At 39.7% G+C, this 18,169-nt stretch overlaps 1 protein-coding gene across 2 annotated transcripts in view; it reads left to right on the forward strand.

Moving 5' to 3' along the window:
- Nucleotides 1-18,169, forward strand: part of SCTR (secretin receptor) — a 92,825-nt gene that overhangs the window by 45,214 nt on the left and 29,442 nt on the right. For both annotated transcript variants that reach the window (XM_056793754.1, XM_056793755.1), the window contains exons 3-4: nt 2,610-2,717; nt 14,889-14,992. In XM_056793754.1, coding sequence (XP_056649732.1) covers nt 2,610-2,717; nt 14,889-14,992 — 212 coding nt within the window. The remainder of the gene's footprint in view (nt 1-2,609; nt 2,718-14,888; nt 14,993-18,169) is intronic.

Raw genomic sequence — 18,169 nt, forward strand, 5'->3', positions numbered from 1 at the left:
AAATTGAAAAAAATTAAAAATAAGTAAATTCTTGGCTTCTCCAAAGTTCCTGAGAACAGAGGAATGACATATCTTGTATCATGGATTTGCTCTGAGTTAGGGATGCAAACCAGTGACTATTTCATTCAATAGCTATACCAGAATAAGTCTCTTTTGCTAGTGTTAGAAATTGCATCATCTTTGAATTTTGGGAGCATTAAAATTTATTTTGCACTCCCTCACACCTTTTGGGTTAAATCTATAGTCTGATTTGTTTTGTTCAAAGTGGAAAAGTAACTGCTTCGCTAATATACTTTCTTTCTTTAAATGTTAACTGTAAGCATACTTCAGCAAACAGACACTGTTAATCATAAAAACACCTCCAATCAGTTTATGTACATGTTGCTTTGTAAAGGAGACTCTAGCAAATGGAAAAGGCTGTTTTCAACAATGTTTCTCAGTTTATTTAGTATCTTGACCAAAGAGCTATAAATGCTTCCTCCTATATGCATGGGTTAACAACTTCTTTTCTAAACCTTTATCATCCATCTTAGTATCATTACTGTATTGGTTCTAAGGCAGAAGAGCTGCCTGGGCTAAGCAAAAGGAGTTAAGTGACTTGCCCAGGGTCACACAGCTAGGAAGTTCTGAGGTCAGATTTTAACCCATGACCTCTTATCTAGATCTGACTCTAAATCCACTGAGCCACCTAGCTGTCTTCAGTATCAGTTCTAAGATAGGAGAACGGCAAGGGCCAGGCAATTGTGATCAAGTGACTTGCCCAGAATCACAAAGCTAGGAAGAGTTTGAGGTCACATTTGAACCCAAGACCTTTCCACTCCCGGAGTGGCACTCTATCTACCATGCTACTTACCTGCCTGTCAGCTTATTTTCATGGAGTACCAGAGAAAGCTCACTAGCCCATCACTTAAATGTGCATGTAACAGATCAGCTAAAATTATTCAAATATTTAGGCATGTATAAAATATCTACAACTGTTAGTAGAAATTATTTGTTGTAATGGAGAAAAGCAATATTTCTGCATTTTAGCACAACAGTTAATAAATGTACACTATTTGTTTGCCTGTGTTTGCCTTTTGCATGCATCTGTCTAGAGTGCTAAAGTTTTATGAGTGTATTTTTACCGTGTTGTGAATTCTTTTTTTTTTTTAATCTTTACTTCATGTCTTAGAATCAATACTGTGTATTGGTTCCAAAGCAGAAGAGTCAGTAGGGCTGGGCAATGAGGGTTAAGTGACTTGTCCAGGGTGCATCTGAGGCCAGATTTGAGCCCAGGACCTCCATGTCTCTGGGCCTGGCTCCTAATCCACTGAGCCACCCAGCTGCTGCCCCCATTGTAAATTCTTAATCAGTCTATCTTGTTAGGTTGTATAAGATTTTCCTGTTTAACTCAACCCTTGACATCAATTTTGTAATCGCTGTGTGATCAATAAGGTCCTTGTAGGACATGTTGCTTTTCCATTTTAATACAATATGGATAGGGATAAAATATATTCCACGTTTAAAAAAACAGACAAAAACCAAAGTGGATGCTCAATAAATGCTTGCTTTTTTCCTTCCTTCAGCACCATCCCAGGGCTGCTTTCTAATGACTCGTTAGGCGATGCACCAATCCTGGAAGCCCTCTCTCCAGAAATCCTACCTAGTCTCCTAACATCCTGATAATTAAGAAATGGTTCTGATAGAAGAGAATCTCATTTAGCTCCTTTTTTTCAAGTGGGGTTAGGCAAAAACCAAAACAACATCCCCAAACTTCACCCTTCACTTGGTTACAATCATCCCTTCCCCAAAGCTGGGGAATTGGTGTCTTGATGGTTATAGAGTCATCAGAGGGAGGACTGAGGAGCTCACTAGAGCAAGCAAGCTGTGCAAAGAATGAAAGAAGAGAATTCTGTTTTCTCCCTGATTATTTTAATTATGCCTTTTGATGGAAAAAACTTTGGGCTACAAATCAGAGGATCTGGGGTGTGGAGGCCAGCTCTACTGTTAACTTACCAGATGACTTTGACCAAGTCACGTTTCTCCAATCTTCAGTTTTCTTATATGGAAAATACAAGAAGAGCCAGACTACTGAGAGGCCAGCAAACCCCCACAATTTGGCCCGCCACCACTAGTTTTTGCACTGCCCCTGAAATAAAAATGGTTTTTACATGGTAAAATGTATTGTAATTTAAAATGTAAAAGCTATTCTTACTTAGCTAGCAGGCTGGTACCCAAACAAGGCATAGGTTGGTCCCTTGGCCTTAGTTTGCTAACCCCTGGACTAGATTTTTCTAAAGCCCCTATGTTATTATTCAGTTGTCTCCGACACTTTGTGTGATAGCCCATTTGGGGCTTTCTTGGCAGAGATCCTGGAGTGATTTGCTATTTTCTTCTTGGTTCATACTACAGATGAGAAATAGTGGCAAACAGGGTTAAGCGACTTGCCCGTGGTTATACAGCCAGGAAGTGTCTGAGGGCAGATTTGAACTCGGGTCTTCCTGATTCTAGTCCTGGAACTCTAATCGCTAAGTCATCTAGCTGCCTATCTAAAGTCTCTTCTAGCTTCTAAATGCTGTGATCCTGAGCTCCAGTGGATGTTTTCTCTTGTTATTGCTGCTCTCTTCCAGGCTGCCCAGGAGTATGGGACAACATGAGTTGCTGGCCCTCCGCTTCTGCTGGACAGACAGTGAAGGCTGAATGCCCGAAGTTCCTCCAAATGCTCACTGGCAAAAATGGTAAATATAGAATTCATTCCTGCCCAAGTGACTCTTCTGGGACTAGGAGGGTGAGTTTTAGGGATGTCAGAGAGGGAGCTCAGACTGTGCTCCAAACCTATCCTATCCTGGTGATTTCTCCAATCTGGATCCCAGATCCTAATCCCAGGCTTATTTTATAGATGAGGAAACTGAGGCCAATAGGGTTAAGTGACTTCCCCAAGGTCACAAAGCTGGTAAATGTCTGAAGCTGGATTTGAATTCAGGAAGATGAGTCTTCCTGACTCCAGACCCAGCATTTTATCTGCTGTACCACCTATCATCCCCCAGACTGTGGGGTAAAGAATTATTTAAATTTGGTCTCTATGCAAACTGCCTCCACCATTCAAGGCTGTTCCTTTCTAGCAATTCTTTCCCTTCCCTCCCTTCCCTTTCTCTTCCCTTCCTCTTCTCAGATTCACTTGGCAGAAAAGGGTAAATGTCACTTTTCACCTTGAATGGAAGGAATATTGGATTTGGAGTCTAAGGACCTAGGTTCAAATCCCAGCTCTTCTGTTTAATTCCTATGTTACTTTGCATGCCGCTTGATCTCTCTGGGCCTCAGTTTCTTATTTATTTTATCTGTAACATAGGGGGAAGGGAAGATGGTCTTCCTTTCCAGATCTAAATCTGACTCAAAGCATAGATAAGGGCAATATCAGTCTTTAGGCAAGTAGCTGGCAAAGTTTAAAGCTCCTTCCAGCTCCTAAATGACCCTGAGCTTGAGTCAGGAAAACCTGAGTTCAAATCTGTTCTCATATACTGTGTGACCTTGAGCAAGTCACTGAGCCTCTTTTTGCTTCAGTTCCTCGATAGTAAAATGGGGATATTAATAGCATCTATCTTCCAAGGTTGTTGTGAGAATCAAATGAGAGAATATCTATAAAGTACTTAGCATAATACCTGGAACATAGTAGGTACTATGTAAATTATAGTTATTAATATTATCATTTATGAATCTTTCTGTAGTTTCTCTGTCTTTTCAAACCCTTATCATCCATCTTAGAATCAATATGGTATATTGGTTCTAAGGCAGAAGAGCGGTAAGGGCTAGGCAATGGGGGTCAAGTGACTTGCCCAGAGTCACACAGCTAGGAAGTATCTGAGACCTCCCATCTCTGGGCCTGGCTCTCAATCCACTGAGCCACCCAGCTGTCCCCTATAGTTTCTCCTGATGACAAATAATTCTGGCATCTGGGGGCTACACAGTCTTCCTCATTGTTCCATTCAATTTATTACCCTGCTTTATTTGCCCTACCAGTAGAATCAGGGTTCTCAGCATCCCTTATATACTTCTCCCAGCCTTAGATGAATAAGTACTGAATTTATTCTTGCCTAGTCTTCCATATTGGCATCTTCTACCTTATTATTTCTATCATCACTAGGCTGTTGAGGGAGAAGGAAGGAAAGTAGGAGGGCAAAGGTGGAGTGATCCAGTGGAAAGAGCCTGAAGTAGAGAGGTTGGACACTCAAACCTGGGTTCTAGTTCTTGGTTCTACTTGTTGCCTTTGCTACAACCTCTAGCTGTGTGACGGTAGGAAGCATGGCTTCCAGGTCAGTGGCTATTATTTCTTATTGTGAGGGTCAGGTGATTTAACAGATAGGGAAGTACTCTGCACAATTAAAGAGTTCTCTATGCATATAAGGAATTATAAGGACAAGAGGAGCAATACCAAAGCTCCTGATGTCAGGAAGCATTATCTGGAAGGGACATTAGCATTGCTAAGGACGATGATGAAGTCCTGGACAAGCTGATGACATTATGGGTGAAGATAGTATTTTCATCTTTGTTGTTCTCTGAAAGTGAGGGTTTTATCAGTAAAAGATGAATTTGTAAAGCAAAAGCTGGTTAAAAAGATAATGTTTGACAATAGAATTTAGATTTTCTGACCATGGCTAGATACAGGAAAAAAAGTGTTCTCATTTAAGGATTAAATTCAAGAACAGCTATGTGACTCAGTCAATATAGGATATGAGGTCCTGGGTTCATATCTGTCCTCATCCAGTTCCTAGCTCTGTGATCTTGGGCAAGTCACTTAACTTCAATTGCCTAGATCTTACCACTCTTCTCCCCTGGGACTGATACTTGGTATTGATTCTAAGACAGAAGGTAAGGATTTAAAAAAAAAAAAAAGAATCAAACAAATACAATGGGCAGTCATTTGATCAAAGAGTTAGCCTCAAGAGTTAGAAGTTGTGAAGATGGTATCTAAGAAGAGCTGGTATCTACTTGTAAGACCAGAGTTTAAGATATTGGAATGATGACTCACTCAGAGTTGAAGTGCAGCTAATGATGGTTGGTAAAAAATATATTAGCCCAGGAAGTTGTGAATCTAAGTTTAAAAAGACTTTAAATTGAACATGGAAGGTGAGGAAGAATATTCTCAACATCTGTCCACAAAAACAGACCAGAGAGTAGCAATTATGCCATAAGAAGTGGAGAAGACCAGTAGTTATTTCAGGGAGATAATCTTTTTGAGAGGAGCAGTAAACTATCTAAAGAGAGGTGTGAATACAGAGGATCCTGATGAATCAACTGAAAATTTTAAAACACATACAAAAAATGGAAGCAAGGACAGATAATTGAAGTTGAATAAAACAGTTTGAAATGATCCTCTCAAAATAGGATTCAGAACTTTGGAGCTGAGAAACAGTTGTGGGCAGTCAAAAATGTTTAAAGATGACAAAGAGCACTTTTATAGCTATGCTGGGGAGGTGGGGGAAGGAAGATCTAAGAAAGGAAAAGATCATAACTCATAATGGATGAGACGATGATGATGTATGGGGGAAAAGCAAAAATGGTCATTGTTCAGTCATTTTCTGCCAGGTTTGACTCTTTGCGACTCCACTTGGGGTTTTCTTGGCAAAGATACTGGAGTGGTTTGCAATTTCCTTCTCCAGCTCCTTTTATAAATGAAGAAACTGAGGTTAAAAGATTTAAGTCACTTCCCCAGAGTCGCACAAATAGGAAGTATCTCAAGGCCAGATTTAAATGTGGGAAGACGAGCCTTCCTGACTCCAGGTCCAGTGTTCCACCTTAATTTTGCTTCTGTTTTCTCCTCCAAGGAGAGCAATCTTCAGACAGGAAAGAATCAATCAATCCATCAATTAACAAATATATACCAGGTGCTGGACATCTGTACAAGATACAGGAAATACAAATACAAAAGTGAGCTTATCCCTGCCATCAGGGAACTAACATGAATCTGTTACAAAATGGACAAACATAGATTGAAAAAAAAATCCTCCTGTTGCCCGTTAATGCTATCGGAGGTTCCCAGAGTTCCCAACCTCTCTACAATTAAATGGCAAACTCCAGGTTCTTAGTTTCCATAGAGTTTATTAATCATTACTTGAATAAAGAAAGCAGATAGATAGATATTAACGCCTATTTTCTACTCTAAGTCTGTGTTGCTCCTCCCACATGATTCTCAGCCAGCCTCCGGTACACAACAGTCCAGGGAATAGAGAGAGAGTATGCCCCCTCACCCTCTTTCTTTATCCTCTCTTAGAGCCTGCACACACACATCACCTGTGCACTTATGTGACATCTAGTCACGCAGCATAGGCAAGCAGTTGGGATGAGTTGGGTCAGACAGGAAAGAAATCCATGACCTGGTGGGGGGAAGGGGTTCTATTAACACACTTCCAAACTCATAACATTGCCTCTAAGGTTGGAAACCTCCAACTCGGAACTGCTATTGGGTTACTCAATAATATTGGGTTGCTCAAGGAAAAAGACATAAGGCAAAAATGGCGGGGTCTTGAGATTCTGACCCTAGCCAGCAAATGGATCCCATGCCACACCTTACGTGAACAGTCGCCATTTCTGCCAAGCTGAAGGAATGGCACCCTCCTTCTCAACTATGAGAAGTCCCAGAAAGGCTGTCTTAAAGGACGGTATTTGAAGAGTTATTAAGTGAGAGACCATAGATGTTTGACCATAGATAGCACAGTGCCTGGCAAATAATAGTGCATGGCACTTAATCAATGCTTGTTCCTCCCTCCCCTAATGGGAAAAGCTGAAGAGAGGCAGATCTCACTATTTTTCTTTTCATATTTTGCTATTTCATATTCAATTTACATTCAATTTTCATATTATTAATATTGTATTAGTATATACTATTATAAATATTAATTGTAAACATTTGATGATATAATTTATATTATAAGTATATTTAATTTATAGTTATTAATTACTATATTATTATAGTAATAATAAGTATTATTTATTTAGTACTTTAAGGATTGCAAAGTCCTTTACATACATTATCTCATGTGATCTTCACAAAAACCCTGGGAGGGAGATCCTATTATTATCCCCATTTTATAGATGAGGAAACAGGCAAACAAAGGTTACCCAGGTTCACCCAACTGGTGTCCAAGGCAGGATTTGAACTCCAGTCTTTTTAACTCCCATGTTCCATGCTCTATCCACTACACTGCCTCACTATAGAAGTAAAAGGAGATACGTATATCCAATAAGAACTATCTCAGAGGGAAATGAGTTTCCTCAGATTATAGTCATATACCGCAAATTGACATAATGATAGAGTACCAAGCCTGGAGTCAGGAAGACTCATCTCCCTGAGCTCAAATTTGGTCTCAGACACTTACTAGCTGTGTGACCCTGGGCAAGTCACTTATCCCTTTTTGCCTTAGTTTTCCTCATCTGTAAAAAGAGCTGGAGAAGGAAATGGCAAACCACTCCAGTATCTCTGCCAAGAAAACCCCAAATGGGGTAATGAAGAGGGAGACACAACTGAAAAATACCAGTACAGTGGCAGTTTGTAGTCAGCTTCTTATCATTTGAGTTCTTCAAACTAAAAGACTAATTATTGGGGATGTACAGGAGTTAGAAGAGATGATCTCTAAGGTCCTTTCCAGCTTCAGTTAGATTAATGCTCCTTTAATCTAGTTGTCTCATTTTGCAGGCAATCTAGGAAGTCCTAGGAAACTAGGACTCAGAGAGGTGGATTGATGTGCCCACAGTTACACAGAGTTAGGGGCTGAACTAGAACTGAACCCAGATTTCTACTATATTCCTCTGTCTAGCCATCTAGTCACCCCACTTCTGGCCCTCCTCACCCAAACGTTCTCTAATTTCATCCCCTGGAAATTCTTCTCCTCCTCACATTCTCTCACCTCTCAGAGGGTTTGAGTGCTGAGGCTGCGATGTTCTGTAAACAATAGACACTTTTAAAAAAATTAGTCAAATTAAAATGAATTTGATAAATTGGAAGAGGTGTCATTTATCAAGCAGGACAAGCAGATCATCTCCCTGGAGCTCACCTTCTGGACAGGTAGAGGGGACAATGAAGAAGCACTGGACAGAGAGCTCCTGGTCAAAATTATGCCCTCTTTCTGGCCCCTCTCTCAACAATCTCTTCTTTGGTCCATGAAAATGTTTGACAGTCCTTTAGGAAACACAAATACTGCTGGGAAAGAGGAAGGTGTCATACTCTAAGCTAATGGGTTAAATCTTAGTGGGATGAAAGGGCAGTGAGGTTGTGGAGTAGGAGAAGAGAAGGGGTTGAGAGGGGTATGAAAGGGGGTGAGGGAGACAATAAAGACCATTTTTTACTAAAGATAGTTATTTACTTTGCAATCTAATGGAGGGACTATCCTACCTTAAATCCACATCCCATTTGCTAAAACTGGGTCACTTTCAAGTCTCATGACTTCCTAGTTAGGAATAGCCCCTCATTAGAAGAAAGAATTGGGTTTCTGGCCCAGATCACAAGTCCAGTTGGTCTTCCTGAGTCCTGCCAGGTCAAAGCAGGAGACTGTGCTGGACAGCCCTCAGGTCTGAAGAGTTGGTTCCCAGCCTAAAAAATCCTCCAGGGCCTCTTTTGATCACTGTCTGACTTCTTTTAGCCTCCAGTCACACAGGCAGATGATTATGTGTATGTACTTGTCCTAGCTCTTTTCAATCAAATCCTCCTAATCTCAGCCTCTGTTTTTTCAGTCTTTTATTCTATCCTCAAAAAAGACTTGTAGAAGTGCAGGGATCTCCCAGCCCTTTTCTGACATTGCCTTCAGAACTCTTTGACCAGAAATTTATTTTACCACCCATCTCAGGACTACTGGTGTCATTTGGTAGTTCAGATTTTATTCTGGCTCCTTGTCAGAGATGGAGTGTCAGATGATGGCGGGCTTCAAACTCAAGGTCACAGTCCAGCAAAAACTCCAGAGAGAAGTAACACCAGATTAAAATATAATTGGGAAATGTTTAACAAAATAAATAAAAATATGATATAATGTAAGTAATGCTAATTTGTGGCTTTCTAAGTTAATAAGTGGCTTGTATAAACAATTTCTATTTGAGTTTGTCCCCACTGGCTTAGAGTATCTCCTTAAACAGTGTCAGGCCCAGATCACCTAAGACACTAGCATGCCTAGGACACTAGAGGCAGAGATACCTTGGGTCCTGCCTAAATCAGTCAGAGAGGGTTGGGATTGCCATGGAAAACATCACATGACACACCTAAGCCTTCAGGGGAGAGTAGGTACAAGATAACTGGCTTGAATCTATTTGGCCCTAGATTCAAGGAGCACTTCTTTCCAGACTCCTAGAGGAGAACCAAGGGAATAAGCTTTTATCCTCTGACAACAGTGGTAACAGCTGATACAACAAGAGATAAAAGATCTCTTAGGCAGTAGGTGGGAGTCAAAAGGCTGCGCCAAGTTGGATTCTCCTCCACATTGTTTCCTCATCAGATTTTGTGTTTCTGTCTCTCATGCATGCTCTTTCTCACTCTCTCTCTTGCTCTGTCTCTGTCTCTGTCTCTCTGTCTGTCAGTCTGTCTGTCTGTCTGTCTCTCCCTTTCTGCCTGTTTCTCTCTGTCTCTGACATTTCTCTCTGTTTCTCCTTGAGGTAGATATCTTCTTGAAAGATTACTAGTAACATTCTAGGCCCATTAAAGAGCCTGAGCAACTCTGGTGTGGGAAGATTTGCAATCTAATTATTTTTCTTTTTTCTATTCTAAATTAAGTTTTTTAAATGACTATTCCATATAAACAACACACAAAAAAGATTATATATGAAAATGAATCACCATTTCAAACCACATGTGCTTTTTCTTTTTCTCTGATATCCATGTATGCATGCATACATAAATATTTCTAATGTTTGTTTTTTTCCCAAAACTGTCCAGCTTGCTGGTGCTTCTGCTTTTCTGTGGATTTAAAAATGTTTTAAAGGCCCTACTTTCCTGGCAAAACAATTTCTAGCCCTCTTTCCTCCTGCTTCCCCAATGAAAACAGAAGGGGGGGAAAAACCCTTCTAACCAATAAGTTTAGTCCAGCAAACCACACAATGGCCATGTCTAAAAGTATTTGTCTCTGCACATTGAATCCATCAGCTGTCTGTCATGTGTAATGTGTTTCATCCTAAGTGATCTGGAAATGTGAGTTAGATTCTACATTGATCAGTTCTTAAGTCTTTCAAAGTTGTTATTCCTTACAAAGTTGTCTTATTTATGTAGTTATTCCTCTAATTCTTCTCTCTTCACTCTGTACCAGTTCATGAGTGTAAGGGGTGCTCAGAGAGAATAAGCACTTCTGGTGTGAGTAAGGGCTTTCTAGTCCTTTTCAGGGCTGCTCATTCACCTTTGGACCTGGATATAATAAAACTTTTTTCCTTCTCTTTTGGATCTGAAAACAAAACAAAACAGTTTTTTTTTTTATAATTGTTTTAAACTTTCTTTATTGCCAGTCATAGAGCCCAGAAACTTACTGTCCCAAGAGGTATCACAAAGTATCAATGAGATTTTAAAAGATGGAACAGTAGGGCATAAGCCTTAGAGCTTTTAGAACTAAAGTATTATGTTTATTTTGCCTTCAAAGCAATTCTCTGACTTGTATGACTAAGATTATTGATAACTGATATTGTGGAAGAGAGAGAGATACTGAAGGAAATACAAGGTGAAATCCCATGCAAAAAGGAGATAGAACTTTGGCTGCCAACAGGGGATGGGAATGGAATCTCCAGCTAAGAAAAGCAGGTGAACAATTGGGGATACACCTTTTTTTTTCCTTCTGAACTGAGGAGGAAAGGAGAAAATCTCACTGAGCTTATCTGGCTACAAATCCCTTGTTGAACTAAAGAGATCCAGAATAACCATCTGTCTTTATAGTTGTTCCCCTTTGGGGAAGGCAAGGGCCTATCCATCAGAAGTTTTCCTTCAAAAACTATATCTCTGTCTCAAGAAAATACATCATCTTGACTACACAAAGATCCTAAGGTCTTCTGGGACTTAGTCCCTAGAACTGAGCTTCAACCCCTGAAGAAACTTTAGGTGGAAAATAGATCAGGAACTTCCTGTTCCCTCTTCCCTAACCTACTATATCAAACCTATCCCCTAATAAATAGATCTTTTAACTTACTGAGGAACTAGACATCTTCTTCAATGTACTAAGGGGATCATAGATAACAATCAGCTAAAGAAGAGAATAGTAACAGAGATTGAAGGGGATTTTCTCTTACCCTTCAGCTCTGGTTAGAGATCCAACTCCATTTTCTCTGGGACAGTTCTGCCTGGGAGGGAAGTGGTGTGTCTCTTTATCTGTTCCCTCCCTCTCAGTTGCCTGTCAAACTTTGGTTCCTGATTCCCCACTAGTACAATATCTAAGCTCTTTGTTTTATTACAATTTATTATTTATTACATGATAATAAATGAAATGCTCTAGAAGACATGCCACTGAAGAAAGCTTGTGCAAATAGGTCTAAATGATGGCTTATTGCTGGATGAATTTTTAAAGAAATGTTTAATTATTATAGCATATGATTTTAGATTATTGTGAAGGCATATTCAAAAAGCAAATTTGAAAGAAAAATAATTTTATTAGACACGTTTTAAACAACATACATTTTAATTTTTCAGAAAAATTAAAACAAACAACCAATTCATATTTTCTAAGATTCTCTAATGTCATCTCTTTTATCATTTCTTGTGGCACCCACAATATGACTGATTTTGTAATATTCCATTACACTCATATGTCATAATTTGTTCAGCCATTCCTCAATTAACGATCACCTTCATAGACTTTAGGTTTTTGTTTCTTTTCATTTTTTCTTTTAATCTCCTACAGGATCTGTAAGTTTGTTTTACTTCTAACTATTCCCTCCTTACTTTTATCCTTTTGCTTTCCCCATCCCCCATCCCCATTCCCTATTATTTCTCTGCTTAATTTGATGTGTTTCTACGCTAAACTCTTAGAGCATGTGTCTCTATATATTCAACCCTCCTTGATCCAATTAAGATAAGAGTAATGTTCTTCTGAGATCCATTTTCCCCAACCTCTACCTACATGCTTGTATTTTCCTTCTCATGAAACCCAATAATGAAAAATATCAAGTTCTGCCTTCTCTCTCCTATCTACATGGGTGTATTGATCTACAACAATTTTTGTTACCAACCTCTCAGAGTTAGGACCCCCTATCTCTTTGAGGTTGAACACTAGATCTTCAGGCACCTCCTCTATGGTGTCTCAAGATAGAGTAGCCTCCCTGATTTTTCCCAGTCTGAGTGCTATTGTACTGCTTATTGCTGCTCCCTGAGGTTCAGTTTCAAATCACTCTGGGGATTTCTGACCCCCACTTTGGCTTTCTGACTCCTAGTGGTTTTCTCCAGGAAACTTTATGCTTTTGCTACTTCTGGACACAAGCTTCACAGACTCCAAGTCTCTAGCCAAACTCTGGGTGCTCTGGGAGGCTGATAATTTGCTTGCTTGTGCTGGCAGTGATTTTCCTGGCAGCATCTTTTCCTATTGCCTTTGGGCTTCTGACTGGCTTTTTATGCTATTCTGGGAGTGGAAGAATTCATTCATTATAGTTTCTCATTAAATTTCTTAATTGTTATTCAGTCTGGTCCAAATTCCAGATTTTTACTGGAATAGGTATGTGGGAATGGGGCTACTGCCTCCATTCAGGCAGCTATCTTAGCCAGAAGTCTGCAACCTCTTGTCTTTTTTTAAAGATTCAATTTTATTTAATTTTTATATCTACATTCTCTTTTTCCCCTACTTCCCCCCACCCTCATTGAGAAAGCAAGAAAAACAAAACCAAAGAAAACAAAAACAAAACATATAAATATGCTTACTCATGAAAGACAAATTCCTGTGTCTGTCAGTTGGAGAATGGCTGGACAAATAGTGGTATATATTGGTGAGGGAATACTATTGTGCTATAAGAAACAATGAACAGGATGATTTTAGAAAAAGCTAGAAAGACCTACATGAACTGATGCAGAGTGAAATAAGCAGAACTGGAAGAACACTATACATAGTAACAGCAATATTGTGCAATAATCAACTGTGAAAGACTCAGCTACTCTTAGCAATACAATGATCCAGGGCAATTCTGAATGATTTATGACAAAGAATGCTATCTATCTTTAGAGAAAGAACTGTGGGAGTCAGATGCAGATTGAAGCAAACTATTTCTCCCATTAGTTTATTTATGGTTTTATTCTGGGGTTTTGGTTTCAGATGAATATTCTCTTACAACAGTGACCAATATGGAAGTGTGTTTTGCATGATAATACATGTATAACCCAACTCAAATTGCTTGCCATCTCTGAATGGGGGAAGGGAAGGAAGAGAGGGAGATAGCTTGGATCTTTAGTTTCAGAAAATATATGTTGAAAATTATTATTACATTCAATTGAGAAAATAAAATACCTTTTAAAAACCCAACTTCCTGAATTAAGCAAGTCCAAATATATATATATATATATATATATATATATATATATATATATATATATGCTTTAATCTGAACTCTGAGTCCATCTGCTTTACATGGAGGTAGATAAAATTTCATCAGGAGTCTATAATTGTAGTTGGTCATTGTGTTGATCAGTCTTTAAGAGTTATTTGTCTTTACAATATTATTGTCACTGTATGACTGTTTTCCTGGCTCTAGTCACTTCACTTTGTATCAGTTCATATAAATTGTAGGGTTTTTTGGAACCATCTCCTGAAATCTGTCTTCAAGTTTCATACTCATAACTTCTTTAGAAGATAATATTTTCTTGGTCCCAATTTTCCACATTCAGTTCTGAAGGAGAATTCATTACACCCTCAGAAGACCAGGAGGAGAAGATTCCTCCACGGTCAGATCCTCTATAGGGAATCAAGAAGATATTTCCTTCTTGAAATTTCTCTTTTTCTAAACCACTTGCTAGAAAACCCAGATAAACAATGAATGTGGGCCAATAGAATGAAGGATCTTTAAGCAAATGAAAGAAGGAAATCAGGATGTTAGCTTAAATATTAGGAAGAACTCTATTAGAGGATTCTTAGGTATCAGAATGGTGGGTTAAGGGTATCATGGAACTTCTTTTGGATGTTATTTCTAGGGGATAGAAACATAAAGGTAAATATCCTTGTGAGGGGGGTTAAACATTACAAATTTAAGGGATTAATTTGTTGAAATCTTCAAGTCTTCACATTTTAGGAACAGAAAGGCCCTTAGAGATAATGAAGTCCAGCCCTTGCCAGAAAGTTCATAGCCAGAGCCAAGACTAGACCCCATGTCTCTGACTCCTAGTCCAATGCTCTTTCTGCTATGTAGCACAATATGCTACGTGCATTTCTTTGGCTAAGAGTCATGAGACCTAGGGTTTGTTTTGTCTCTGCCACTAGTTATGTGACATTAGACAAATGACTTGTAATCATAAGTTAGAGCTGGAAAGGCCTTAGAGATCATCTAATCCAGTCCTTATGATTATAGATGAGAAGACAAATATTTTAAATGGCTTTGCAAAAGTGACAGCTGAGAGCAAGGCCATATAGAAAGAGGACATGAGAGTTAGGGATGAGGAAATTGTGGAGAAGGTCCAGGGGGAAAGGTAGTTAACAGAAGTCTGAAAGAATAACTGATAGAGGAGCTGAGGTGAATACTAACCTTGGTGACTTTGTGGTTATAGGAAAAGTCAACCTGGTCTGTGGCCAGGCTCTTTCTGTGTAAAGTCACCACAGAAATGAGGAATTGTGTTGTTAAAAATAAGAAATGGAGGAAATAATGATTGAAGCAAAGATCCCTGTGGGCTCACCCTAAGATAGTTGTCAAGGGGAAATCCAGAAGTTGTGATTCCTAATTTCCTACCCTCAGTTTCTCACCCGTGGGACATTTTGCATCTGCAGGTTCTGTATTTCGAAACTGTACTCAGGATGGCTGGTCTGACACTTTTCCCAGAACTGATGCTGCCTGTGGGTATGATGTGAATGATACCACCAATGAAAAGCGGGTAAGTGAGGCATTCAGCACCATGGACTGAATAGCTGCTATATAGAACAAGAAGGTCAGTAATGGGAATATCAGGGTTGGGGAGAGACAGAGCAGAAGGGATAATGGGATAAAAATCAAAATGCCTGGGGGCAGCTACATGGCTCAGTGGATTGAGAGCCAGGCTAGAGATGGAAGGTCCTGGGTTCAAATCTGACCTCAAACACTTCCCAGCTGTGTGACCCTGGGCAAGTCACTTAACCCCCATTGCCTAGCCCTTACCACTCTTCTGCTTTAGAACCAATACACAATATTGAATCTAAGTTAGAAAATAAGTTTTTAATGAAAATACAAATCCCTTAATTCTAGTCCCATTTCCTACATTAACTAGTTATGATTAAGTGCCTTGAGGGTAAACGTTGTTTTACTTCTGCTTTGTATTTCCCAGTGCCAGGCAATGTGATTTATATCTCTATAGAATAAATGCCTGTTGATTGATTGATTAATTGGGTCACAACTTCTCTGGCTTCAATTTCTCTATGTATAAAGATAAAAATAATAATATTAACCTTACAATCTCTCCCTCTAGGGTTTTTATCAGGATTAGATGACATTATAGATATAAAAGTAACTTTTAAAAATAAGTAGTAGTTCATAAATGAGGAAAGAAATATTTCTATTATAAGGATAATTTTAGCGTTATGACTTAAATATCTAAATTAATTGGTCACCAGGGAAAATCCCAAATAATAAAATACCCAAGTCAGCTGGAAATTATGGTGATTTTAATTAATATAGAGAAGGAATTAAGGAGAAGAGAGAGGGAGAGGAAAGAGTTAATTTAAAACTGTTCTGGCACAGGCTGAGCCAGGCAGGAGTTAAAGGCCTTGGCCAAGGGGGCCTCTGAAAGCCAAGGGAAAGGGTAGTCAGTCTTATCACTCACCACATGACTGTCTCAAGGAAGCTGTCTGAAGGAGCTCCTCCAGGCTCTAGTTCCAGGATTGAACTGGTGCCCAGGCCTGCTTACAGTAAGTCACCAGCCAGATCCACCTCTCTGGGGAAAGAGCCCCGCTAAGATGCCGAAAGCTCACCACAATGCTCTCAGCTAACTCTCCACTGTCAATCAGGGAAAGAGTATTCCCTGAGAGATGGAAAATTCCAAATATTTCCCCTTTCACCCTTGTGTCTCCTCCTCTAAATTTTCACATCTACCAATCACATCAAAGGCTTTCTCCAGGACTGTCCAAACTTTTAGTTCTCATCTTCTTTGATTATATCTTTTGAGTTACTTAACACTTCTTTGTTAAGTTCACCTTGTTAGTTACTTAACCTTTTTGTGATTAATTTAACCTTCATAGTTACTTAACACCTTTTGGTATTAAGATCTAAAAATAGACTTAGCTTAAAGTTCTAGCTTCACTATAAGGTGAATAAGTTCAATCAGGAGATTACAACTTTATCTTCCCCTAAAGTAGGGTCTGAGTAGGGTAGAGTAATTTTAAAGTTCACATTATGCAGGAAACTTCTCAGAGGCCTACCACAATCACAAGAGATTATATGAGTACAATGTGGGGTGGTTCTGGGAGTTCCTCCCTTCCTCTGTCCCTCCCTCCCTCTCTTCCTTCCTTCCTTCCTTCCCCCTTCTTTTCTCCCTTTTCTTACTCTCTTCTTCTCTTCCTTTCCTTCCTCCCTTCTTCCCTTCTTTCCTTCCTTTTTTCTTCCCTTCCACCTTCCCTCCATCCCTTGACTCACCCATACTCTGTATCTCTTTCTCTTTCTTTAGTTCTGCCTGTCTGTCTCATTACCACCATTTGGTGGGAAGGGGTTAATCTGATGAGTATAAACTAAGGTCTACTCTCCCCCTTGAGAGCAATCAGGGAAGCTTCTTTAGACTAGAGATATTTGAGGGTTAGCATATAGTTAGAATGATAGTCCCATTCCACTGTTGGAGACTGGTAAAGAGATGGCCAACCTTCAGTGGACGTGGATTCTTCCTGCTCCTACCCTTAGCTAGGCTGCTAATGGTATTAGTACACTAATAACTCTCCTCTGGGAGGAAGCTTCAAAGAGTGCAATTTAGAAATAGGAAGGGGGAAAAATAGCATGGTTCATTGTGTCCCTTCAAGGATTTTGTGAACTTTGAGATTTCCCCTCAAGCAGTAGCACTGATGCATTTTAGGGAGGCTTCATAGAGCCTACTGATGCTCAAACTCGTATTCAATGAGATTGTGTTCTTAAAGTCGTGGATGACTGCACCCATCGGCATGGTAGGGGTAGCAAGAGTCAGGTCTAATATGGATTCCAGAATCTTGGTGGAAACCAGCATTAACAATGCAAACATTGACAAGCAACCCTTTGGGGGTTTACCTGTGGCAAGTGCTTCTACACTGCCCCTCATCCCTGGTTCCCATAGATGGCCAGTGGCTCGACCGGAGACCCAAAGCCTCCGTCACCAGAAAGGCTACCTGCTGAATCATGAGAATCATGGCTCTCATGACAGGTGATTGCCTTTGGTGTCATCTGTCACTTGCTACTTCTTGACAGCCCGGGGATTTCTATTTTAAGAAAGTTTTTTCTTGTTCTCACTACAATTTAATCATGTTTGTTATTACCAGCTGCTTTATAAAGGAACCCAAAGCTATTGGCTCTAAGTGGCTGCTTACCCTCGCATGAATCTCTAATAGCTTTCAGGGGACTCACAGTTGAAATCTGCAAGGACTACCTTATTGGGGCTTATCCGGGAATATTTACAGGAGATGCTCTTGCATTGTTAGGACTCAGAGTTATATTCTTTCCTAGGCTGTGATTGATATTAAAATATTTTGCGGTACTGTGTGCCCCTTTAATGGCTTCATAGGGGCTGCCTGTACAGTCTGAGGAAGGTGTTGATTGTATTGTGTTAGCTATTAGGAATAGTGCTATGGCATAGCAACCTCTCGTTTTGGAGATGTTAATAAAGATGTTTGAACATGTTATTAAACCTTTTGCTCTCCAGGAGCATGAGAAAATTTAGAACCTTCTTTATTAAACAAACTATTACTGGGAGGTGGAGGCAGGGTAGGCAGGTAGGTGACTTAGTGGATAGAGAGCCAGGGGTGGCTTCAGATGCTTCCTCGCTGTGTGACCCTGGGCAAGTCACTTAACCCCCATTGCCTAGTCCTTACCACTCTTCTGCTTTGGAACTGATTCATAGTATTGA

The sequence above is a fragment of the Monodelphis domestica genome, chromosome 4, assembly GCF_027887165.1.
Source record: "Monodelphis domestica isolate mMonDom1 chromosome 4, mMonDom1.pri, whole genome shotgun sequence".
Taxonomy (NCBI): Eukaryota; Metazoa; Chordata; class Mammalia; order Didelphimorphia; family Didelphidae; genus Monodelphis; species Monodelphis domestica.